Genomic DNA, 26,877 nt, shown 5'->3' on the forward strand with positions numbered 1-26,877 from the left:
ATTATTCATACCGCCGTATAGAATTCACTGATGTACAAAGTGGGAAGAATAAAGAAGTGATTCCAGTATGTTTTTATTTCAAAACTATATTGCTTGAGGACAAGCAACGCTCAAGTGTGGGAATATTTGATAATGCTAAAAATGAACATATATTTCATAGCATTATCCCTCAAGAAAGACAAGCTTTTAGTTGCAATTTTTTTATTTACAAGTGATATTCGTTTAATTAATAAAAGGTGAAGACAAAAGACAGATTCGACGAATTGAAGACGCAAACGACCAAAAAGCTAAAAAGTACAAAGTACAATCAAAGAGGTTCAAATTATTGATGAGAAACGTCTCGAAATTACAAGAGTACAAGACGCAAAACGCAAAATACAAGATATTAAATTGTACGCAAGGACGTTCGAAAATCTGGAACCGGGGCCAGAGTCAACTCTCAATGCTCGACGCAACGGACTAAAAATTACGAGTCAACTATGCACATAAATATAATATAATATTTAAATAATTCTTAAAATTATTTATATATTATATTTATTTATGAAAACCGTCGGCAAGAAAGAAAACAAAGTAATGTGAGCTGGTACCTACCTCCATGCGATCGCATGGCCTGTAGGCTTAATATCCATGCGATCGCATGGGCCACTTTTTGTGGCCACATGCCTATAAATTTCGCAGTTTTGAGCGAACTTAACATATCTTTTTCTCTATCTCTCTCACGTATACATATATATATATATATATATATATATATATATATATATATATATATATATATATATATATATATATATATATATATATATATATATATATATATATATGTATTATATTTTAATTTTAATTTTAATTTTAAATTCTAATAATAAGGGTATGTTAGCGAATGTTGTAAGGGTGTAAGTCGAAATTTTGTCCGTATAACGCTACTCTATTTTTAATCATTGTAAGTTATGTTCAACCTTTTTAAATTAATGTCTCGTAGCTAAGTTATTATTATGCTTATTTAAGCCGAAGTAATCATGATGTTGGGCTAAAATATTAAGACGGGGTAATTGGGCTTTGTACCATAATTGGGGTTTGGACAAAAGAAAGACACTTGTGGAAATTAGATTATGGGCTATTAATGGGCTTTATATTAACTAAACGATACCTCATTAATTTAATATATAGACTTATAATTTGACGTATTTATATATAACCACATACGCTTGACTGGGTACGGTGGGCGGGATATCTATAAATACCAATAATTGTTCATTTTACCGGACACGGAACTGTATTAATAGTTAATAGACTTTTTGAAACAAGGGTGGATTACATTCAAGGGTAATTGGTGTAATTGTTAACAAAGTAGTAAAACCTTGGACTACACGCAGTCGATAACCTGGTGTATTCATTAAACAAAGTATTAAGACCTTGTTACAATTCGAGTCCCTAATTAGTTGGAATATTTGACTTCAGGAATAAGAATAATTTGATGAAGACTTCCGCACTTTATGATTATGACTGATGGACTATTATGGACAAATCCGTATGGACATATCGAATAATCCAGGACAAAGAACAATTAACCCATGGTAATAAACTAAAATCAACACGTCAAACATCATGATTACGGAAGTTTAAATAAGCATAATTCCTTTATTTCATATTTAATTTCCTTTATTTCATATTTAATTGCACTTTTAATTATCGCACTTTTATTTACTGGCATTTTATTGCACTTTTAATTATCGTACTTTTATTTTATCGCAATTTTATTTATCGCACTTTTATTTATCGCAATTTCATTATTGTCATTTACTTTACGCTTTAAATTAAGTTATTTTTATTTTTAATATTTTACATTAGGTTTTAACTGCGACTAAAGTTTTAAAATCGACAAACCGGTCATTAAACGGTAAAAACCCCCTTTTATAATAATAATATTACTTATATATATTTGTATTTTTACAATTATAAGTTAAAACTAATATAGCGTTGAACTAGTTTATTAGATCCCTGTGGAACGAACCGGACTTACTAAAAACTACACTACTGTATGATTAGGTACACTGTCTATAAGTGTTGTAGCAAGGTTTAGGTATATCCATTCTATAAATAAATATATAACTTGTGTAAAATTGTATCGTATTTAATAGTATTTCCTTGTAAAAATTACTACTATTTTGTATACACCTCTACGCACATCAGTGACACACTCGACCGAGTGTGTCTGGGTTCTGACTTGATGATTTAACTTAGTCAGTCAACTGAGTGAGAGGATACTCAACCGAGTGTGTGGACACAGTTGGCCGACTATGTGAGTCAGTCGACCGAGTGTCTTTGTGGGTAGAATATTTTACTAAGTGTTGATGCCTAGCCGTTATACTGCCCGCGTGTCTTATGATAATCAGAATGTAAATTCTGAAATTACATAAGTGTTGAGTATACTTTTTAGCGGCGCTTTTGATACAGATTCACTGTATTGTACTGGTTTGTGCTAACGGACAGAAACTAACTTGATTTGCCTTATGTTCAGGTGATAAGGATAAGGAAGCAGCTCAGTGATAGATTATCTGAGCTAGTTGTTGGTATTCAGTGAGTGGGTCTATCTCCGAATAGAATATTAAATAGCTGAAACGCTACTTGTTCAGACTCTTTACTCTTATATTTATATCATGTATGAATACCATGTGTAGTTAGATATTGCCATGCTAGTTAGGACGATTGCATGATTGATTATATGTGATCTTATATGCGCACTGTTAGTTGGACACCAACCGAGGCTGCAAGGTTGGGAACCCACCGAGGCGGCAAGGTAGGGTTTGCGTGAGGTCGACTGTGGTAGCCTGGTCGGGTCATGATGTTACTGATTGTTCAGTATAGCATAGAAGGACGCATGTGTTGCGCCTGGACGGTTATGTAGTGGATTCAGTAAAGCGGACTATCGGTAGACTGTAGCCTGATCAGCTAAGTCGTGTGCTCGTACAAGCCGCCGATCCTCATATTGTCAGTTGTTGTTATATGCTAGTTTAGGACGTTAGCATATTTGTGACCTTTACATGTTCAGTAGCTTATGCTTGGTCTGTTAGATAGTATCCATTCACTTAGCAGTTCTGCTAACTCCCCCACATTTCCACCCATTGCAGGTTTAGCAACTGCTGCTTAGGACGGGTGTTGCGGACGGGTTAGAAGACATGTTTGACTATGAGCTTACTCTGATGTTTTCTATTTCGTACTGTTTTCACGTAACACCGTCGTTATGTAAAATTGCAACGAATGTTTATTAAGATGAATTGTTAACTATGGTTTGTAAATATTAACTAAGGATGTTTTTGTAATTAAATGTACTTCTGTTGTGATATATAAAAAAAATCAAAATCAATCAGGGTGTTACAAGTTGGTATCAGAGAGTGGTTTAGCAGCAAGTACGTGCCCGTATTTGTTCCTAAACCCTGAGTTAAGTCAAACATGTACGTGGGATGAGGCTAAGTGAATGTAGGATGTTGGGCATGTTAGTGATTAGTAAACTAACAGTTATCCACTAAGCTTTTGTGCAAGTGTTTTGTAGCACTGATGGTAGATAACAAGGATGCGAACGCTAAAAACCCGATCCACCCTGGAACGTTCAGTGCTCCGAATGAGGAGGATGAAGCAAATGTCTATGAGGCAGAATATGTGCATGAGCTTGAAAGCAAGCTTAAAGAAGCTCAGGACAAGGTTGCTGAGCTTGAGTTAGCCAGACAGTCGGGTAATGAGGATACACCGTCAGGTTTTACCATTCCTCAGTCACGCACCGTACCACAAATAAACTAGGACCAGTATCAATACCCATTCCAAAATCAATTCCCTCAGTCTATCACACCACCACAGATCAACTACCAGTACTCAAATCCAATGATGATGAACCAAGTTCAGCCACCCATATATCAACAATCATTTCCACAACAACAATTCCAACAGCAGTTCCAACCACCAAAAAGATTTACCTTTAAAGAATTCCGAGATTGTGGACCTTCTCCCTACTCAGGAAGTTCTGACACAACTACGACTCTCAATTGGTTAAGGGAGGTTGAAAAAGCATTCGAGGCATGTCAGTGTGAACCAGAACTGAAGGTAACTTATGTGAGCAGGTTATTGAAAGATAGAGCAATGGTGAGGTGGGATTCTGTGATAGCTAGTGTCCCACCGAAGCAAGTTAGAATGATCACCTGGGAGAAGTTTTACACGAAGGTGTGTGAACAGTACTATAATGTGTTTGACATGAACAAAATTAAGATGGAATTTTTGGAAATGAGGATGATACCGCAGATGTTTATACATCAATGGGTACCTGATGAACAATCAAGAATCCAGCATTTTTTGAATATGATCTTGCCGAAATACAGGACGTTTGTGAGGTACGCGCCGATGTAATCTTAGGCTTTTTGTGATGGCAAAGATGGTGGAAAGTGATGTTAGAGCAGCAAGGGGTATGAATATAGGAAATGTGGTATCGCAGGGTAGTCAGGCTACCAGTCAATCAGGTTCTAAGTTTAAGAAATCATTTGGGTTTAGATAAAGGGGTAAAGGTAATCAAGCAAGTTCAGGATCTAGTTCTGGAAAGGGAGAATGATGTAAAGGTTGTAAGTCTTCTCACAGTGGGCAGTGTTCTGAAGCAACGAGAAGATGTTTAAGATGTGGTATGGTCGGTCATGAGTCTCAGGGGTGTTCCTTAAGGGAAAATGTCTGGTAGAGTTGTCATCAGCCAGGTCATCGTTCAGCAAGTTGTCAGGCGTCAAAGGGCGCAAGTTCTGGGGTAGGGTCAGGGGCGTGTTCGAAATCTGTCGGGGGTTCCACAGCCTCTAGTAGACAGAAGAGAAAGAACCCACCGACTGCGGAAGCAAGGGCCTTTCAGATGACAGTGGAGGTCGCTACTAATAATGATGATGTCATAACTGGTATGTTCATGATCAACTCAATACCTGCTAGAGTATTGTTTGATTCGGGTGCAAATAGGACTCTATAGATTTTTGTACTAAGTTAAAGTTATCTGCTGCTGTGCTACTTGAGCCTGTTAGAGTAGAGGTAGCTGATGGTAAGACGGTTCCAGTCACAACGTATGTGTCTGGAGCTAGTATCGAAATTGATAGTAGACCGTTTGCTATGTCTCGTTTAGTGTTGCCTATCCCTAGTTTTGACGTAGTGTTAGGGATGAACTGGATGAGCCTACATAGGGCCCACATCAAGTGTGATAAGAAGATAATGACCTTCTGTTTGACCGAATGAACCCGTGTTGTGGCGCGAGGGAAACGAGGTGAGTTCAGTTTTCCATTAATTTTTATGATAAAGGCGAAGAACTCACTTTCTAAAGGGTGTGAGTCTTTTATGGCTTATGTTATTGATGCTAAGATAGAGAAGAGATCTGTTACCGATATTTCGGTGGTTTCAAAATTTCATGAGGTATTTCCTAATGAGTTACAGGGGTTGCCGCCGGTATGAGAAGTGGAGTATAAGATTGAGTTGGTTTCGGGAATAACTCCAGTAGCTAAGGCTCCTTATAGGTTAGCACCTTCTGAAATCAGGGAAATGATGTCTCATATACAGGAATTGTTAGACAGGGGGTTTATAAGACCGAGTTCCTCGCTGTGGGGTGCGCCAGTGTTGTTTGTAAAGAAGAAAGACGATACTCTGAGAATGTGTATAGATTATCGAGAATTAAATAAGAGGACGGTTAAGAATAAGTATCCTTTGCCAAGAATCGATGATCTATTCGATCAGCTTCAGGGTGCGTCATACTTTTTGAAAATAGATCTTAGATCCGAGTATCATCAGGTTCGGGTTGCAGAATCGGATATACCGAAGACAGCGTTCAGAACGAGATATGGGCATTACGAGTTCTTGGTTATGCCATTTGGGTTAACAAATGCTCCGACAGTCTTCATGGATCTGATGAACATGGTTTATAAACCGTATTTAGATCAGTTTGTTTTTGTGTTTATCGATGATATAGTGGTGTATACAAAGACAGAGGCAGATCATGCGACACATCTTCAATTAGTGTTAGAGTTGTTAAAGAAAGAGCAGTTATATGCTAAGTTCTCGAAGTGTGAATTTTGGCTTCGAGAGGTGCAGTTTTTGGGTCATGTTATCTATGAGGCCTGTATTAAAGTGGATCCGTCGAAAATAAAAGTGGTAATGGGTTGGAATTCACCAAAGACGCCGACAAAAGTTAAGAGTTTCTTGGGTCTTGCGGGATATTATCGCCGGTTGATAAAAGATTTTTCTAAAATAGAGGGTCTGTTGACCAAATTAACCAGAAAAGATGTAAGTTTTCGATGGGGAGACCAATAGGAATGGGCCTTTCAGACTCTTAAATAGTTGTTATGTCAGGCTCCAGTGTTAGCATTACCAGAGGGTTCAGACGACTTCGTGGTTTATTGTGATGCGTCAATTGCCGGGTTGGGGTGTGTACTGATGCAGAGAGATAAAGTTATCGCGTACGCTTCTCGTCAGTTAAAGACACACGAACGTAACTATCCGATTCATGATTTAGAAATGGCTGTAGTGGTATTTGCGTTGAAGCTATGGAGACACTACTTATACAGTACAAAGTGTGTAATATGTACAGATCATAAGAGCCTCCAGTATATTTTCACGCAGAAAGAACTGAATATGCGACAGAGACAGTGGATTGGGCTTATAAAAGACTAAGAGTGTGAAATAAAGTATCACCCGAGCAAAGCAAATGTTGTTGCCGATGCTTTGAGTAGTAATAAAACTGTGGAGACTGTAAAATTTATGAGAACCGAAATAGTTTCAGACCTTATTGAACTGTTAAGATAGGTTCAAGCCCAATCTTTATTGGGGGAGAATTTAAAGACTGAATTGATGACCAAAATAAACGATCAATTAACTGACGATTCTCGTGGACTTAAGAAGTTTAAGAACCAAATTTGGGTACTTATGCTTGGAGATGTAAGGAAATTGATGTTAAATGAAGCTCAAAAATCGAGGTTGACTGTCCATCCAGGTAGTACCAAGATGTATAACGACTTGAAACCGATGTATTGATGGCCAACAATGAAGAAAGATGTTGCTCAATTGGTAGAAAGGTGTCACGTTTGCGCTCAGGTTAAAGCTGAACATCATAAATCTTATGGTTCATTACAGCATTTGAAAATTCCAGAGTGAAAATGGGATCATATTACGATGGCTTTTGTGACAAAATTACCCAGAACTCAGAGAGGCAATGATACCATTTGAAAATTCCAGAGTGAAAATGGGATCATATTACGATGGCTTTTGTGACAAAATTACCCAGAACTCAGAGAGGCAATGATATGATTTGGGTAATTGTTGATCGACTGACAAAGAGTGCACACTTTTTAGGAACAAAAGAGACAGCCTCATTGAGCGTTCTAGCAGAGTTATACTTAAAAGAAATAGTTAGTCGACATGGAGTTCCGTTGTCTATAGTATCCGACAGGGATTCTAGATTTGTGTCTAACTTCTGGAACAGTTTACAGAAAAGTTTGAGAACGAGGGTAAATCTGAGTACAGCGTATCATCCACAGACTGACGGGCAGAGTGAGCGTACAATACAGACACTAGAGGATATGCTTAGATCCTGCGTGTTAGAGTACGGTGGTCCGTGGGATATTCATTTACCTTTGATCGAGTTTGCATATAACAATACTTACCATTCGAGTATTGATATGACGCCTTATGAGATGCTGTATGGTCCCAAATGTAGAACGCCGACTTGTTGGTTAGAAGCTGGAGAGAAACAGTTTGTAGGTCCAGAATTAGTTCGAATCACAGCAGAAAAGGTGGTAATAGCACGTGAAAAGTTAAAAGCGGCACGTGATAGACAGAAAATGTATGCCGATCCACGTAGACGTTTGGTAAACTTTGAGGTGGGAGATCGTGTTTACTTGAAAGTTTCACCGTGGAAAGGAGTTATCAGGTTTGGCAAGTGGGGTAAGTTAGCTCCAAGATACATCAAGCCGTTCAAGATTATCCAGAGGGTTAGTGATCAGACGGTTGTGTTAGAGCTTCTGACAGAGTTGGCAAGGATATATAACAGATTCAACTTGTGTTACCTTAGGAAGTGTAAGATCGATGATGAGACGCAACTGGTTTCATTGAGTGATTTGAGGGTGGACCTGAATCAAAAGCTAGTTAAAGAACCGGTTAGGATTGTCAATAGAAAGGTAACAAAGCTGAGAAAGAAGGAGATACATATGGTGCTTGTTGAGTGGAAGCATAGTTTAGGATCGAACCTTACGTGGGAAACCGAAGAGCTGATGGAGGCTCGTTATCCACGCCTGTTTGACCATGACCAGATTCCGAGGACGAAATCTTCTTAAGGGGGTGGATTTGTAACATCCTCAGATCGTGCATAGATGTAAGATGACCTTTTTGCCCTTAGGCATAATTGTGTGGCTAATTATGCTTTTATTTTAATTGAATATTTTATGTAAGTTTATTATATGGTTAAGACCAGTTTGTGACAAGGGTCACAGAACAGGTTCGTTTATTTAATTTGGACTCCATTAGGACTGTCAAATTAAGTACGAAAGTTATCAGATAACTGGTAAACAACCGTGTGTTGTGGGGTATGGAGTTTTAGCTGCATTTTATTATCATTTTCTCTATCTCTTTAGAATTTTCTCACCAAACACCCTTACTCACTTCATCTTCAATCTCTAACCCTGGATTCTTAATTGGTGTTCTAGAGCTCAAATCCGTTGTTTCATCTTGTTCCTTACGATTTACTGAGTCTATTGAGGTAAGAATTAAAGTGTTTCAAGCTCTAATCTTTGAGAAAATGAGGTTTTTGTGTTAAGTTTATTAAAAGTGCAATTTGGGTCAAAATGGTTGATTTTGAAATTGTTTGTGTCAAAATCTTGTGGGTTTATGCTTATTGATATTTAGTGTACTTGATTTAGTCAGTTTTGAGGAAAGAAACGAGCTCTAGAGCAAGAAATGGCGAATTTTGGGTTAAACCTGTAGCTGTGTTCATCTTCATCTACAGATGAACACAATCAGCCGAGTGTCTCTTAACACTCGATCGACAGTCCCTGACGATCGACCGGTTGAGTGACACACTCGACTGAGTGTGTCTGGGTTCTGACTTGATGATTTAACTTAGTCAGTCGACCGAGTGAGAGGACACTCTACAGAGTGTGTGGACACAATCGGCCGACTGTGTGAGTCAGTCGACCGAGTGTCTTTGTGGGTAAAATATTTTACTAAGTGTTGATGCCTAGCTGTTATGCTGCTCGCGTGTTGTATGATAATCAGAATGTAAATTCTGAAATTGCATAAGTTTTGAGTAGACTTGATATCGGCTAAAAAGTCACGTTTTCACCTCGGTATTAAGGCCCAAAAACAATAAAGTTCTAAATTTTATCGCCAAAATACCCGCTTCATCGGTTAAAATTGAAGAACAAGTGATTACTATGACGGTGCAAGAAGAATCAAGAAAAGCCGAGCTAAAACAAAGATTCTAGAGCGAAAACGGTGAAAGACAAGAAATCAAGTTACGATCCAGCGAATCAGCAAGCCAAACGGCTTGCAAAACGGGCTGCCAAATGGCCTGCCAGTATGGCAAACAGCCTGCCACACGCCCAAGGCAAACAGGCTGACTGATCAAAGGGCTTTCCAAACGGCTTGCCAAATGGCCTGCCAGCCGTTTGCATGCAAAATTCAAACTTATTTAAAGGGTCTTTTTCATCCATTTCAACACACACTTCAATTCACTTATTTCTCTCTCTTTTTACAATATTAGTCATACTTTCAAGGTCTTCAACACCGTGCGGGAAACCTAGTACCCGGAGAAGAACGCCGAAGATTGTATTAGGAGCGGTCTGGAATTTGAAGTTGTCACTTTTGTATTCGGAACTCATTTAATCTACTGGTACTTCTATCCTTTGTCTCTATATAATGTTTTCCATTATTATGCCTTGTGATATTGTTGCCAAGATTAGCAAGTAGTTATCTTTAGTGTATGTTAAGATATAGTCGGTTATAATGCCGAAATAATATTATGGCTTGTGTATGTTGTCGAGATGCATTCCGATTATGCGTTAAACTCAACCGCTTTTCCAACTAATAAAACGTAGTTATTGGCTCTATTATTGGGAAGTCGCGAACCCCGATTCAGAGTACACTATCTGTGTCACCCCTTGGTAAGAGAAGTCTATCGGATACAATGTAAGTTTGACTGAGGCACACTGGTTGAAACATTTAACTAGACCCCTAGTACATTGTCGGTCCTAGACCATGCTAGTGTAGTTACCAAGCATATAAACTTCGTACGTGCACGCTGAAGCACAGTGGTTCTTGTAAGCTGTACCTCTGCTAAGTAAGGCCATGGAACCCGGTCAGTGCTGATTAGTACACTTCATCATAACGTGGTCTCAAGCATTGCACACAGCTTGAGGGATTTTTGGTTAATTAAGAAACTGTTTGTTTGAACACATAAAGGATTGGACCGTTAGGATAACTGAACGTGTTAATGGAAGTCAAACTTGACTTGGCCATGGTGTTCTTTATGGTTGAACTCTTTTTAAGGGCCTAACTATCTTTTAAACCCAATCATTAATGAAAGCATCAAAACACATCACGTCTCTCGGATATGGTAAACCCTGTATTCCATTATGCTTAAGAAAGTTTAGACCTTCATGGAATGTTAATACGTCACCCAACCGAGTCGCTCAATTGGATGAGCCGTCTGAACGTGTATTCCTGTAGTCAGACTGCACGAGCGTCGGGGGTAAGGGACGTTGTTGTCTATTCAGAATCTTCAAGCCTATCGCATTACCCAGTGACATGTCTTATGACAGGGGTGTTTGTGACTAGTGTAATGAATACAAGGTCACTGCCTATTCATGAGCCAGCATTCCATAATCTCGGTAAAGTAACTGACGAAATCATAGCACGCGCTTGTTTTAACCTTATATGAATTACAAATTTTATCGCACTTACTTTACTTTATCTTATAACTAGAAAACCCAAAATTTAGGTAACAAACCACTACTCCTGCACCTTAGAATTATATTAAGCTTTAAATATAGGTTCGATTCTACTGATACGACTCTAGGTCATACTTCCCTTACTCATAATAAGGACCAGCTAAATATAAATTTAAAACCATTACCATCCTGTTAGTGGTTGATTCTGACGCCTTGCGGCCTAACGACACCGCATAAATAAAACCGTCCATTTCGGCCATATCAAGACTTTTTAGCGGCACTTTTGATACTGATTCACTTTATTGTGATGTTTTGTGCTAACGGACAGAAACTAACTTGATTTGCCTTATGTTCAGGTGATAAGGATAAGGAAGCAGCTCAGTGATAGATTATCTGAGCTAGTTGCTGGTATTCGGTGAGTGGGTCTATCTCCGAATAGAGTATTAAGTAGCTAACACGCTACTTGTCCAGAATCTTTACTCTTATGTTTATATCCTGTATGAATACCATGTGTAGTTAGATATTTCCATGCTAGTTAGGACGATTGCATGACTGATTATCTGTGATCTTATGTGCGTACTGTTAGTTGGACACCAACCGAGGCGGCAAGGTTGGGAACCCACCGAGGCGGCAATGTAGAGTTTGTGTGAGGTCGACTGTGGTAGCCTGGTTGGGTCATGATGTTACTGATTGTTCAGTATAGCATAGAAGGACGCATGTGTTGTGTCTGGATGGTTATGCAGTGGATTCAGTAAAGCGGACTATCGGTAGACTGTAGCCTGATCAGCTAAGTCGTGTACACGTACAAGCCACTGATCCTCCTTTTGTCAGTTGTTGTTATACGCTAGTTCAGGACGTTAGCATATTTGTGACCCTTACATGTTCAGTTGCTTATGCTTGATCTGTTAGATAGTATCCATTCACTTAGCAGTTGTGCTAACTCCCGCACATTTCCACCCATTGTAGGTTTAAGTACTACTGCTTAGGATGGGTGTTGGGAACGGGTTAGAAGACATGTTTCATGTTTGACTATGAGTTTACTCTGATGTTTTCTATTTCGTACATTTTTCACGTAACACCGTCGTTATGTAAAATTGCAATGAATGTTTATTAAGATGAATTCTTAACTATGGTTTGTAAATATTAACTAAGGATATTGTGGTAATTAAATGTCTTTCGATGTGATACATATATATATATATATATATATATATATATATATATATATATATATATATATATATATATATATATATATATATATATATATATATATATATATATAAATCAAAATCAATCAGGGTGTTACAGAAGACAAAAAAAATTCATCTGCATAAACACAAATAAAGTGAACAGAACAATGATATCTACACATACATACATACATACACATATATCCTTAAATATATACACATATATATATATATGTGTGTATATATATATATATATATATATATGTATATATATATATGTATATATATATATATGTATATACATATATATATATACATATAAATACGTATATATATATGAATATACATATATATATATATATATATATACATATATATATATATATATATGTATATACATATATATATATTTATATACATATATATAAATACGTATATATATATGTATATATATACATATATATACACACAAATACATATATATATACATATATATATATATATATGTATATATATATATATATATATGTATATATATATGTATATATATATATATATATGTATATATATATATATGTATATATATATATATGTATATATATATATATATATGTATATATATATATATATAAATACGTATATACATATATGTATATATATGTATATACATATATATACATATATATACACACAAATACATATACATATACACACAAATACATATACATATACATATACATATAAATATATTTCATAGAAAGTAAAAGATATATTCAAAGATATATTAAACATTTGATTACAACAACTAGCTTTTTTTTCATAAATGACAACAATTACACATCATTAATCTGATTCATCGCTAGAGTAAGCTTCATTTTGAGCAATTTAGGGATCAAGCTCATCGTTGGCAACCACATCATTATCATCATCACTGATTACATGAGGAAGGAATAAAGGGTCTAGATCACAAATGAAATCATCATCATCATCAACATCATTAACTTCATGTGTTGGTGGATTAAAATGAATTGATGTTGATTCTCCGGGTACGCTCATACTTGTATAAGTCATATTATCTAAATCAGCATCCAGGCTAAGATTGGATGAATTGATGTCGTGTACAACATCAAGTGTGGTGTCTTTGATAATGTCTCTATCCTAGAGTTTTCGATGATTTACCTCAAGAACGACCTTCCAGCTAGAAGTTTTAGAAGGATCGTCGATGTAAAAGACTTGTTGAGCTTGTGTTGCAAGAATGTGTTGATCATCTTGGTACCACTTATCTTTCGTGTCAATACTAGTTATGTTATTCACTGTAACTTCACGTTTATATTTTCGGGTGTTCTTAGTCTTGAACCACCGACATCTGAATAACACAACACTAAATGCACCACCATAATGCAACTCAACAATATCTTCCAATCGGCCATAATACATAGAGATATTAGCATCAACTGCGGGTGTTGCAATTCCACTATTTTGTGTTGTGCGTCGATCATCGCGATTACTAACCACAAACCTGACACCTTTCACATTGCAGGCACATTAATGGTTTGAGGTACCCACCAGTCCTTCAGCTAGAGAGAACAATTCATCGCTATAGTTTGATCGGTCAACTGACCGTAGTTCACGTATCTATTAAAAAATTGAAAAATATAAAGTTTGAATAAAAACAGTTATCAAATGTAAATTATATATATATATATATATATATATATATATATATATATATATATATATATATATATATATATATATATATATGTATGTATATATATATATATATATATATATATATATAATGAGTTTACCTTCTTGGTGAATCAATGAGGAAAATTTGTTTTCATTTCAAGACCGGCGTTCTCTGTTGCAAACTGACTGTAAATGTTCAAAAAGAATTGTTAGTATGATCAACATTTACACAGTTAAGTCATTCAAAATCTAATTTGTAGTAAAATGACTTACTCTCTGTATTTGGCGATGTCAGAACAATTGTTAAGTACATACCAGTGAAGTTTATCATGAATATCCCGGGCCAGAGATTTGAACACACCTTTACTGACAAATTTACATTGCGAATTGAACACACCAAACTCACACGACCTAAATGGCACGTCCGCATATCTGTCAGGACGATTAAATCTCATATGTATACCTTCAAGAGACATTGAACATGCGGTTAATGCTTCATCCGCCACGTACCCCTCAATTATACAAACTTCAGTACGGGCTTTATTTCTAACATAATTTTTTAACTTTTTCATGTATCTCTCAACTGGATACATACAACTCATGTAAACAGGCCCTCCCTTTATAGCCTCTTCCGGTAAATGCATCACCAAATGAATCATTATGTTAAAAAAAGCCGGAGGATAAATTAACTCAAAAGTACATAAAAGTTTAATCAATTGTTTTTTAGCTTTCAACATGTCTGCTACCATTAACTCTCGAGCACAAATTTGCTTAAAGAATGCGCATAGCTGCATTATTGGTGTAGAGACAGTTAGGTCCAAAAACGCGTTAACTCCGACCGGTAATAATCGTTGCTCATGATATGGAAATCATGAGACTTCATGTTCGTAATGTTGGTATCATCCTTCACTTTATGCCTGAAGTTTGATCCAAACCCATCTGGGAGTTTAACTTCTTTAATGAATTTACAAAAAAGTACCCTGTCTTCGGGTTTTAAAGAGTATTTAGGAAGAGGTTTGTAGAATTGCCCATCTTTTTTACCTTTGGTCTTAGGTTTGAGCCACAAATCTTCTCGAATTCACAATTTTTCCAAGTTAACTCGTGCATTGTGAGTGTCTATGGACTTGTCATTCATTAATAAGGTACCCAATATAGCCTCCAACACATTCTTTTCAATATGCATGACATCTGAGTTGTGTTGCAGTGGAAGATGTTGCCAATATTCAAGTTCCCAAAAAATAGAAATTTTAGTCCAGTTGTAAGGAAACGTTTTGGGACGTTTTCTTTTTCCAACATGATTATTATGATTTTTCCCGGGATTACCAACTGGCAAGAAATATGTAAGTTATTTTTCGATCATTTTTACGATGAACTTTCTAGGTTTAGGGGTATAATCAACCTTACCATTGAATTGTAAATTTTCTTTGTAAGGATGGATCAATGTTTTGTCTACTATAAAAAAAATAACTTTGTTTTGCACACGCATTGAAGGAGTGTCCTCGTTACAAGTAGGGCATGTTTTATAGCCTTAGCCACTCCAACCAGACAAACTACTACGGGCAGAAAAATCGTTTATGGTCCAAATAAGCATTGCTTTCATTTGAAACGTGTTTGTAACTGAGTCTCTCGTAAGAACTCCTTCAGACCATAAACTCTTCAATTCGTCAACTAAAGGCCTCAAGTAAATATCAATATCTTTTCCAGGTGATTTATTTCTATCTATTATTAGAAATTATATAATTACTTGATAATTATATAATTACTTATATAATTACTTATTTATTTCTATTTATTATTAAAAATATATAATTACTAATATAATGATTTATTTATTTCTTTTTATTATTGAAAATATATAATTACTTAAAAATTATTTTTAATTACTTAAAAATTATATAATTACTTATTTCTTTCTATTTATTATTAAAAATATATATAATTACTTATAAAATGACTTATTTATTTCTTTTTATTATTAGAAAATATATAATTACTTAAAAATTATTTTTAATTACTTAAAAATTATATAATTACTTATTTATTGCTATTTATTATTACATAACACCGACACATAACACCGTTACATAACACCGACACATAAACACCATTACATAACACCTTTACATTACACCGACACATAAACACCGTTACATAACACCGACACATAACACCGACACATAACACCATTACATAACATCGTTACATAAACACCGTTACATAACACCGTCACATAACACCGACACATAACACCGACACATAAACACCATTACATACCACGGTTACATTACAACGACACATAAACACCGTTACATAACAACGCCACATAACACCGACACATAACACCGTTACATAACACAGTCACATAACACCAACACATAACACTGACACATAAACAGCGTTACATAACACCGACACATAACACCGTTACATAACACGGTTAAACATTTTGCGGGAAACATTTGGGCGGGAAACATTATGGCGGGGAACATTATGGCGGGGAACATTTGTGCAGGAAAACTCTTCTATATAACAACCCCACTAATCACAAATTCACAACACTGGTTGACTGCAACAATATGGATGAAAATTACCAGTATGGTCCACAGGAAACTTTGGCTGTTAAGTCTTGTCAAACTTGTAGTTCAAAGATGGTTATCAAAACTTGCTTGACTGATGAAAACCAGTAGGGTCGACGATATTATGGTTGTGGTTGTCGGTTCAGAAGCTTGATGTCTGAACGTTGTAGAAGGCGACAAATTTGGATTGATCCGCTCTGGTCTGACCGGGCGCTTGAAGTGATACAGTCATTGTTAAGGTCCAATAGAGCTATAGAACGTTCACTTGAAACCGCAAAACGTCAAGCAAAAAGGTTGAAAATGATGTTAATTTGTAGTTTGGTAGCATTTGTATTGTGTTTCATTTTCAAGTAACTAATGTAATTTCTTTTGGAAGTAGTGTGTTGTAGTTTGTAGTTTCAGAAGTAATTTCGATTTCTAATAACTGATGTATTGTCTTTTGGAAGTAACTGATGTATTGTCTTTTGGAAGTAACTGATGTATTGTCTTTTGGAAGTAACTGATGTATTTTCTTTTGAAAATAATTTATACTTAACAATTGTGTGTTATATACACCATTACATTACACCGACACATAAACACTGTTACATAACAACGTTACATAATACTGTTACATTACACCGACACATAAGCATTGTTACATAACAACAACACATAACACCGTTACATTTCACCGACACGTAAACATCGTTACATTACACCGACACATAAACACCGTTACATTAGGGCGGGAAATATTTGTGTCGGAATTCTTGGTGGCAGTTTATGTCTACTTAAAGAGTAGCCATACACACTCTTTTCATCCATATCTACCCATTTAAGTCTCTCTCTCTCTCTCTCTCTCTCTCTCTCTCTGTATAATCGCACAATGAATCAACCATTAAATAATAGACCTATTAGTGAAGGTCGAGAAGTCAGCCTACAAGATTTTCCATAGATCGACCATGAATTCAGAAGAATGGTTTGCTTCTTTTCCTTTTGGTTGATAGGTTCTTTTTTCCTGCACTCGTGCATCAATTCTATTCCAACTTTGAATTCACTAACGAACAATTAGTGAGGTTTCAAATCTATAGCTGGCAACACGAGTATACTCTTCAACAATTTGGTTTGCTATTTGGCGTACCATTTGATGGTAGAAATATCTATTTTCTCGGTGAAGACCTCGAAGCTCTTCCTCAGGATATTCCAAAATATGAAATGACCATACATGTGTATTGTACCGCCGTTCCATACAGGACCGTAGAATGTTCAGGCATCCTAGACGAATATCTTCGTCCGGGAAATATTGCTACAAGAAATGCAATTAGTAGGAGTAACATGTACCACCGTGAACCAAATGTCACTCGATTGTCAATGACTGAAGCATGTCTTCACTGGTGCATAACTCACAACATTCAAGTAAATATTGCTCATTTGGTCGCTTCCCGAATGAATCAGTTTCGTTATCTAGAAACATGACATCATCTTCCGTACGGAGCATTTCTGAACCGCGTATTTACTAATATTGGTGTGGTTGAAGGTCTAGTGTGACGACATCCGATAACTACGTTACCTATTGACCGGTCCTTCGTTTATGAAACATCGCCAACATCGAGCTCAGGTTCTGAAAGTTCGTCCACTATGTCGGATGCTCGTAGTCATCCTCGTCGTCGTTATTAGTGTTTCATTAATAAGTTTTCCAACTAGTTCGTATGCTTGTCGTTATCAGTGTGATTTTAATTTCAGTAATTTTGTATGATTTCCATTTAATGTTCGTCGTTGTAATGTGAAGTAGTTCAGTAACTTTGCTAGAAATCGAAATTAACTGCGATTTTTTATTCATGTAATAAACTACAACAACATAATTAAACTACAACACAATAAAATATTAAAACAACAACATTTTAAAACTGAAACACAATAAAATATTAAAACAACAACATAATTAAACTGAAACACAATAAAATATTACACAAACGACATAATTAAACTAATACATAATAAAAGTTTCTTCATCTTCCAAAAGTAAGTAAAGAGAAATTCGTCTGAAACGCCAATTGACGGTTTCTTTTATACCGCACCACTGTTTTTCGGTACGAAGATACGTAGCGGACAATTCTGGAACACAATCACTTTCAAAATACAGCACGTCAGTGTGTTCAAACGGTACATTTTCTTTCAAGAATTCTAACAAATCGTCTAAACCAAGGTCGCGAACGTCCATTTCTTCGAACGAAGCTTTCGAACCATGCGTATAATCGTACTCTTTATTTTCATTACGAAATTTACTACCATAATACACGTCAAATGAGACGATAATCGGTGAAATCGTTATCATTTTTAAGTTGAGAAGTTTAATAAATTTTTAGTTGATGAGTTTGATAATTGTGTAGGTGTATATATACACAAAAACAATCTGATGCAAATGTCGTCCGGAACCAATCGTCCGGAAAGCTTTCCCTGACGACCAATCGTCCGGAAAAAAACCTCGCCAATTTTTTTGGAGCCAATTTTTTTGGAGCCAAATTTTTTAAGCCAAATTTTTCTGCCAGACACATTTTCGGACGAGATCTAGTCGTCCGGGAAAGTCGGTCAACCATTTTGGAAAAAGCGAGACAGAAAAGCAGATTATTTTTGTCGTGTAGCATACTTCCCCAGACAACATATGTCGTCTGGAAATGTGTCGTCCCTAATAATCGATTTTTTAGTAGTGTAACTGTTTTGTGGATGGTTATTATAATACCTTGATCACCTTGTCTATATTGATACATTCCCATTTATTAATGACCTTCGATTATAATTAACTGAGAGCTACATTACATTTTGAATTTTCGAAAAATTCAGAGTATAAGATATTTGAAAAAAAAGAGATGTGGTCAAAATGAGTCCAAAAGTGGCCTACTGTACATGGAAACCGTCACTACAAGAAAAATGCTCATTTGTGACGATCTTTTAGTGACGATTCAATATTTGGTCACTAATAATGCTATTTAGTTAGCATTAAAAAAGTGGTCACTAAATTTTGGTCACTAAACGATATTAGTGACCAAACAAATGGTCACTATAGTGACCAATTTTGGTATTTTGGTCTCTAAAAATATTTTGTGACGGATCTATAGTGACGAGAAGTGACCAACCTATTTTGGTCGCTAACTTGATTTAGTGACCATTTTAGTGTTATCAGTGACCAATAGCTTTCGTCGCTAAAGCTCATTTTTCTTGTAGTGTGTATAAGATAAGGCTCACTGATCCATTCCCATGTCTTCTTCGATCTATATATCCATTTTATTTCTAATTCTGTGTGTGTATTTCTATGTGTGTGAGAGAGTAAAAAAATATTCTCTTTTCAAGTAGCTTTCATGCTTCTGTTTTTTTCTCTACGATATATATCTCTCAAACAAACGCAAAAAGACGAACACTCCTTCTCTCAACTTGATGATTTTAAACTTTAAACAAAAATCCCATCAAGTTTAATTATTTTTTCTTTTTCTTAATTGGTTTTCTTCATCAAATCTGAATACTTGAGTTATTACATCTATCATCATCTATATATCTTCATCTTTCGTTATTAATTAGTTAGTCACAAGATTCAGTATACTCCGTAAATCGATAAGAAAGATGTATATATATGGTTATAGATAGATGTTCTTGATCTTTGTATATAACTTGAGTTACACAAGAATCATCTTCATCTGTTCATGTTTTTTTTTTTTTCCTATAAAAAGGTCTCTTTTTTCGTTTTTTTCTATGAAAAGGTATCTTTTTGCTCACCACTAGCCTTAAAGTTCTTGCTTTTCTAATCAAAGATTCAAAAAGATGATGTCAGCTGATGGATTTTCATCACCACCTTCTTCACTTATCTCTTACATCAATGACCCCATCACAAATCCTAACCCTAATTCTTCAGTTTCAGTTAAACGAAAGCGTAATCAAGCCGGTAATCCAGGTATATGTAACTAATTAAACTACATAAATCTTATTCTTTATTCAGTTCAAGTACTTATTTTTTTAAATCAAATTTATTTTATAATGTCTTTATAATAGATCCAGAAGCTGAGGTGATAGCCTTATCACCCACATCTCTAATGGCTACGAATCGATTTGTATGTGAAATATGCAATAAGGGTTTTCAAAGAGACCAAAATTTACAGCTTCATAGAAGAGGACATAACCTACCTTGGAAACTAAAACAAAGAAACAAAAATGAAGCGATTAAAAAGAAAGTTTACATATGTCCAGAAAAAAGTTGTGTTCATAATGACCCTTGTAGAGCTCTTGGAGATCTTACTGGAGTAAAGAAACATTTTAGCAGAAAACACGGCGAAAAGAAATGGAAATGTGAAAAATGTTCAAAAAAGTACGCTGTCAAATCGGATTGGAAGGCTCATAGCAAGATTTGTGGTACTAGAGAATATAAGTGTGATTGTGGAACCCTCTTTTCAAGGTAATCAGTGTATAGTTCTTGATATTTGACATCATTTTAAATTTGTATCAAATTAGTTCAAGATTGTGTGTTTGTGGATATATGCTTATATAGATTTGCATGTTTTTGTATGTGAAAAATAGGAAGGACAGTTTCATAACGCATAGAGCATTTTGTGATGCATTAATGGAAGAAAATTCAAGAATGACATCACTTCCGGTGGGACCAGACATCGCGAATTTGGGATTTAGTCGCGATTTGATGATGATTAATGGTGGTGGAGGTGGTGGTGTTGGAAGTGATACACAATTTCAAGGTGTGTTTGGTGGTGGTTTAGAGAGTAATCTTGATATGAATGGATCAAAATCAAGATTACCAATTTGGTTAGACCACAATGCTAACAATCCTCAACTTGAAAACCCTAAAAATTCTACTTTTTTAGGGTCGACGTCTAGCTCGAATTACAACAATGGAGGAATGCTACCACCCGAAATGGTGAATTGGATGAGTAGATACAATGGATTAGCACAAGGTTTATTAAAAGAAGAAGAAAACCAAAAGGAAATGCAATTGAACTCAATGTATAATTATGGTGATTCCACTATTCAAAACAATCTTATGTGTTCAACTCCACCGCCTCAGCCGGTGGCTAACATGTCAGCCACCGCGCTTTTACAAAAGGCGGCTCAAATGGGCTCAACAAGAAGTGCTAATTCAGGGGCTTTGGGTGGAAATGATACTACTGGATTTGGGCTCATGAGTAGTAGTACAACTCTTTCAAACTTTTCAAGCAATAAAAATATTGGTGATACATTGATGATGGTTGATGGAGCTACACGAAGCAAAGGAACCGGCGGCAATGAGTTCAGGGATGGCGATTTAACGAGGGACTTTTTGGGCGTCGCGAGAAATGAAAGAGGTGTATCGTATAGTTTGCAACAGGAGCTAAGCAAGTTTGCTTCATCAACAATGGGTTTCAATCAACTTAATCGGAATCAAGAATGAGGGTATGTCGCTTTGGGTATGTAATGACACTTTTAGCATCGAGAATTGTATTTATGATGCTTTTCAGGATTTTAATTATGGGACAATTATTGACAAAATTCCGTCACAAAATGATGGTTTTAGAAACGTTTTGCTTTTGAAATGATTGTTCCTATGACAACCGTTATACACACAGCATTTTGTAAACTTCTTTAGAAGTTTTTATGTTGAAATTACTTAATGATCAGGATTGGTCCGGGTTTTCTCGGGGCAATAGTTGAAAGCGGGTTTTGTAACTACGGGAGATGAATGCGTGGGTGGTTAAGTCCCCTGCATGATCCCAAACTGATGTCTCAAAAAAAAAATTGTGGAGTTATAAAATAGGGAATTTTATTACTCCGCTAAGCAACGTGAACGTCAATGTATTGTGATGGTGTAGTTTTTGATTTTATGCGAGTTGATGGCACGTGTTAAGTTTAGCTTACTGTTCAAGTATTAACCGAATATTGATCCAGATTATATATGAATTAAATCTTGTCAAAAAGATTCAATGCTACATAAAATTTGTAGGAAATTATATCTCAGTATAAGAAAGATCCTAAGACGACATTTTGCTCTCTTTCCAAAAGAAATTTTGTCCCTGTTGAGTATTGCTAATGACATGTCGTTCAGACAACACATTGGCTTTCTTAGTCAAGACCCTGACAACATATTACAAGCGACATTTCGTGACGACGTATTATTCACAAAAGAAATTATTAAAGTTAATTAATAATGCGGTATTTTCTTTCTAACGGATGTGTGTGGCAAATGAGAGGATCCGATGTTAAAATTGTTGTTCTAAATAATACTGCGTAGTAAAAAAATAGTTATTAATATTTCATTTATCACCTTTCACGAAGACATGTCGTTCGAACATGTCGTCCAAAAAAGTTACCGGGTTTTTCAATACAACAACTAAAACTGCGCATTACCAGCAGCTATAAACTCCATGTATATTATACTATACTAATATACTACTGTAATTACATGAAATGGTACAATTCACAAGGGTAATAGAGTCATTTGACCCCCTCATAGTAATTAGTATATTTATTTACAACTTTAAAAAAAATCCCATTATTCTTTTTAACATTTTTTGAAATATTTTTTCCACAAAACTTTTTTATACTTTTTTTTTTCACTTCTTTTCTTATTTATTTATTTATTTATTTATTTATTTTTAAACGTTCAATTAATCAATCGTTAATCATTTTATAACAATTCTATTAACCAACCGGAAAGAAATCTATCGATCCTCCATCGCTCGAGCAACTCCCTTCCTCTCAAACAAGGAACTAGCCATGTTCCACCAATCTTCGGTTGAGCTTCACATAGTCCACTCCCGCATCCATTTTTTCCACTTCTTTTCTTATGTATGTCATTTTACATAAATAAGTTGTAGCTACTTTACAAAACACTTATAAAACAAGAGATCGAACTACTAGCTTAAAAAATAAGCTCCAGCTTTCAACTCCAACTATAAGAGCCAACTCCGGCTACAAACTAGTTTCATCCAAACCTACCATAAACCAACCTTTTCATTCCATAATCTCCAAGACAAGCAAACTACATATATTACCTTATAATACTAATTGAAGAACAAAATTTGGTCGTACACCCTCCATCATACGGCACTAAAAAAAATGCATCTTCACCCCCTCAACAATTTCCCAAAATACACTTCTTTCCCCAAAAATAGGGATGCAAATTGTAATATTGCTATTTAATTAAAAAAACTTAAACAAACATCACCCAAAATTTTCATCGGCCGTATCTTCCCGCTCGCCACGATTTAAATTTCTCCGGCGTCACCGTTCAACTTGAAATAATTTTACGAACAAAACGCAACTAACTATACGCGAAACGGACACTTTTTAAAATATGCTAAATACTTTGGGCTAAACTTTTAACGAGCCGTATCTTTTCGCTCGCCGCGAGTTAAATTTATTCGACGTCGTTGTTCAACTCGAAATAATTTTACGAACCAACGTAACTAACTATACGCGAAATGGACGATTTTTTTTAAAAAAGCTAAATATTTCGGACTATCATTCATACATATATACACATATAATAAACAACTCAAACTAACAATGTCATATCGATGGTTCCGTCCACTTTTTTACACGATTTTTCAGCGTTAAAACACGCAGATCGTTAGGTATATTATGTATTAACCACACCCACCGCAACACGTTTGTAATTCTGTAAATACATAACGCTACGATAAACATGAGTATCCAACCCGAAAGACCCCGCAGCAACGCGCGGGCCGAATTTTTTTGTAGTTTATATTCTAAAAGAACCTAAAAGCTACGGAGTAAATAACTGTTACCACTACATTAACATCAGGACCGTCTCAACAACTTAAAGGCCCTAAACGAAAATAAAAATGGAACCATATATATGTTAGAAATTTTTACTTTGCATAAAAAAAATAATACTCCAATTTATCTATTTACTTACATTGTATTTAACTATTAAAAACAAGGTATTTTAACTTTGATTGACAATTTATTATATGATTTAATTCAATATATTGAAAAAAATATTTACATATTCAAAATTTTGAGCCCTTCTAAATTTTTGGGCCCTAGGCAGTTGCCTATCTTGTCTATGCTCGAAGACACCTCTGATTAACATATTAATCCACTAAACTAGATCATGGGCATGTGTGTGAGTTACACTGATACCAAACATATCACGTACAACACACCATCAGCTTATTTTTATTTAATACACTTGTTCCTTTGACCATTTGTTTCTTTCGATTTGGGCTTGTGGTCAGCCTGTTAAGTGGTAGAATTTGCAAGTGGGCTTGCTGAAAGTATTTTGAGAACCGTGCTCGTATCACATTCACAAGCACTTGTTTTAGTGGATCGCTAAGATGGTCCAAAGTCTTACTCTTAACATATGTTTTTATATTGAATACGTAGTACTGTATAAGTTACTGCATCATAAATCATAAAATCATTGCTAAGATGGCAAGCCATTGTATGGGTCTCGTGTCATTTTATTTGGAAAAATCGAAACGACGTTAAATTTGGAAAAAGTAAGCTAAGTGGTCCAAAAATCATCGCGAATATTCAAAGCAAAACCTTCGAATGGCCAAGCTCGAGAAAGAAAAATCTAAACCTCGATTGGCTAAACTGGATGAATAATCCAATGATTTTCGATGTAAATTCAATCGAAAAGGTAGGGATCGGCTAATCTCAGGTTTTTTGCTCGAGCCCTTGATCTTGATCTTATTTAGAGAAAAGTGAGTTGTTTCGAGGTGCTTTGTCGCTGGATACTCAGCACTGCATTTCGATGTCTTCTCAGCTTGTCTTTTCAAGTCACTCTCTATTTAGGCTATTGATGAAGTGGCACGAGTGTTTTCCTGTTATCACTACTAGAAAAATGATTTTTCCGGACAGAGTATTTCCGGACGACAAAAGTCGTCCGCAAAAAGCCACAATCTGACAAAATATTTTGCTTTTTCTGTTTGCTTTTTCCTGAATGGTTTGACCCACTTTTCCCGGACGACCCAATGTCGTTCGGAAAAATAGACATCAATTATTGTACTGGCGAAAATTGGCTCCAAAAAAAGGGAAAGTTTCGAGCTTTTTTTCTCCGGAGGATATGTCGTCTGGAATACTTTAGGGACGATATATCGTATGGAATACCTTTAGGGACGACAAGTCGATCTGCCTACTTATACTCCATCCTCAACACATATCCAACACATATCTAACACCATATATCCACTTAAACTGCATTATCACACTTCCAAACTCAAAATGGTGACCCTTTCGTTGATGATTGTCTCAATCGAAGTGTATTACGGAAGTGAATTCCGTAATGAAATGAAACTTTACAATTATATGCGTGGTTCAAAAGCTACGTTCAAAAACATTTACGTTCGCGACGTTGGTTTAGAGGAGCTTTTAACCTTTTTGAAAGAAAATGTTCCGTTCGAACACACGGACGTCTTGTTTTATGAAGATGACTGTGTTCCAGAATTGTTCACCACATATCTCCGTACCGACGATCAGTGGAACGTTATAAAAGAAACCCTGAGTTGGCGTTCTGATCGCATTTCTCTTTATTTAGTTTTGGAAGACGAAAAAACTTTTTTAACTTTCCGTTAAGTTAGTTAGTTAACTTGGGTATTATTTGTATCGTTTGTATTTGTGCATCGTTTGTATTTGTATCGTTTGTATTTGTATCGTTTGTATTAGTTATGTTGAATGAAATTGTTATGTTGTTGTCATTTGTTTTGAATGAAAATGGATTTTAAGTAGATAAATCGATTATTATATATAAAGAGCAATATTTAAGTAGACAAACGAATTTTTTTGAATTAAACACAACAAACGACAAACATTAAATTAATATAATACAAAGTTACTGAATTAAACACACTTCAACGATAGGTAAAGTACTTATCAGATGTCGTCCTACATATCCTTCAAGCACACGACTAAAATTAAACATATTTACTAAATTTAAACACACTTATTTAATTAAACACACTTCAAGCACACGACTAAAAAGTTACTGGTATTGAAACACACTAATAACGACTACGAAGATGACTACGAGCATCCGATTTAGTGGACGAACTTTCAGAACCTGAGCTCGAGGCTGCCGATGTTTTAGTATATATATATATATATATATACACACGAAGGACCAGTCGATAGGTAGCGTGGTTATCGGACGTCATCCCACCAGACCTTCAACCACACTAATACTAGTAAATACACGGTTCAGAAATGCTTCGTACGGAAGATGAGGTCATGTTTCTGCATAACGAAGTTGATTCATTCTGGAAGCGACCAAATGAGCAATATTTACTTGGATGTTGTGAGTTATGCACCAGTGAAGACATGCTTCAGTCATTGACAATCGAGTGACGTTTGGTTCACGGTGATATATGTTACTCCTAATAATTGCATTTCTTATAACAATATTTCCCGGACGAAGATATTCGTCAAGGATGCCTAAACGTTCTACGGTTCTGAATGGAACTGCAGTACGACACACAAGTATGGCCATGT

General features: G+C 35.6%; 2 protein-coding genes across 2 annotated transcripts; both read left to right on the forward strand.

The window, feature by feature from the left end:
- Positions 1-7,682: 7,682 nt before the first annotated feature.
- Positions 7,683-9,073, forward strand: LOC139841904 (uncharacterized). Its single transcript, XM_071832091.1, has 2 exons — positions 7,683-8,180; positions 9,005-9,073. The coding sequence occupies exons 1-2, from the start codon at positions 7,683-7,685 to the stop codon at positions 9,071-9,073; spliced, it is 567 nt and encodes a 188-aa protein (XP_071688192.1).
- Positions 9,074-19,727: 10,654 nt separating this feature from the next.
- On the forward strand, positions 19,728-22,284 carry LOC139844037 (zinc finger protein JACKDAW-like). The gene is made up of 3 exons (XM_071834240.1): positions 19,728-20,332; positions 20,431-20,830; positions 20,953-22,284. Exons 1-3 carry the CDS (start codon positions 20,203-20,205, stop codon positions 21,812-21,814), a joined length of 1,392 nt encoding a protein of 463 aa, XP_071690341.1. The 5' UTR covers positions 19,728-20,202; the 3' UTR covers positions 21,815-22,284.
- Positions 22,285-26,877: the final 4,593 nt, after the last annotated feature.

The sequence above is a fragment of the Rutidosis leptorrhynchoides genome, chromosome 4 (assembly GCF_046630445.1).
Source record: "Rutidosis leptorrhynchoides isolate AG116_Rl617_1_P2 chromosome 4, CSIRO_AGI_Rlap_v1, whole genome shotgun sequence".
In the NCBI taxonomy this organism is placed as follows: domain Eukaryota; kingdom Viridiplantae; phylum Streptophyta; class Magnoliopsida; order Asterales; family Asteraceae; genus Rutidosis; species Rutidosis leptorrhynchoides.

Bases quoted from the DNA above. Each gene is read 5' to 3' on its own strand.
- LOC139841904 (XM_071832091.1), top strand. From the start codon at position 7,683: ATGACGCCTTATGAGATGCTGTATGGTCCCAAATGTAGAACGCCGACT. The intron at 8,181-9,004 runs GTAACAAAGCTG...CTTCATCTACAG, and splicing joins TTAGGATTGTCAATAGAAAG to ATGAACACAATCAGCCGAGT.
- LOC139844037 (XM_071834240.1), top strand. From the start codon at position 20,203: ATGATGTCAGCTGATGGATTTTCATCACCACCTTCTTCACTTATCTCT. The intron at 20,333-20,430 runs GTATATGTAACT...TCTTTATAATAG, and splicing joins TAATCAAGCCGGTAATCCAG to ATCCAGAAGCTGAGGTGATA. The intron at 20,831-20,952 runs GTAATCAGTGTA...TGTGAAAAATAG, and splicing joins TGTGGAACCCTCTTTTCAAG to GAAGGACAGTTTCATAACGC.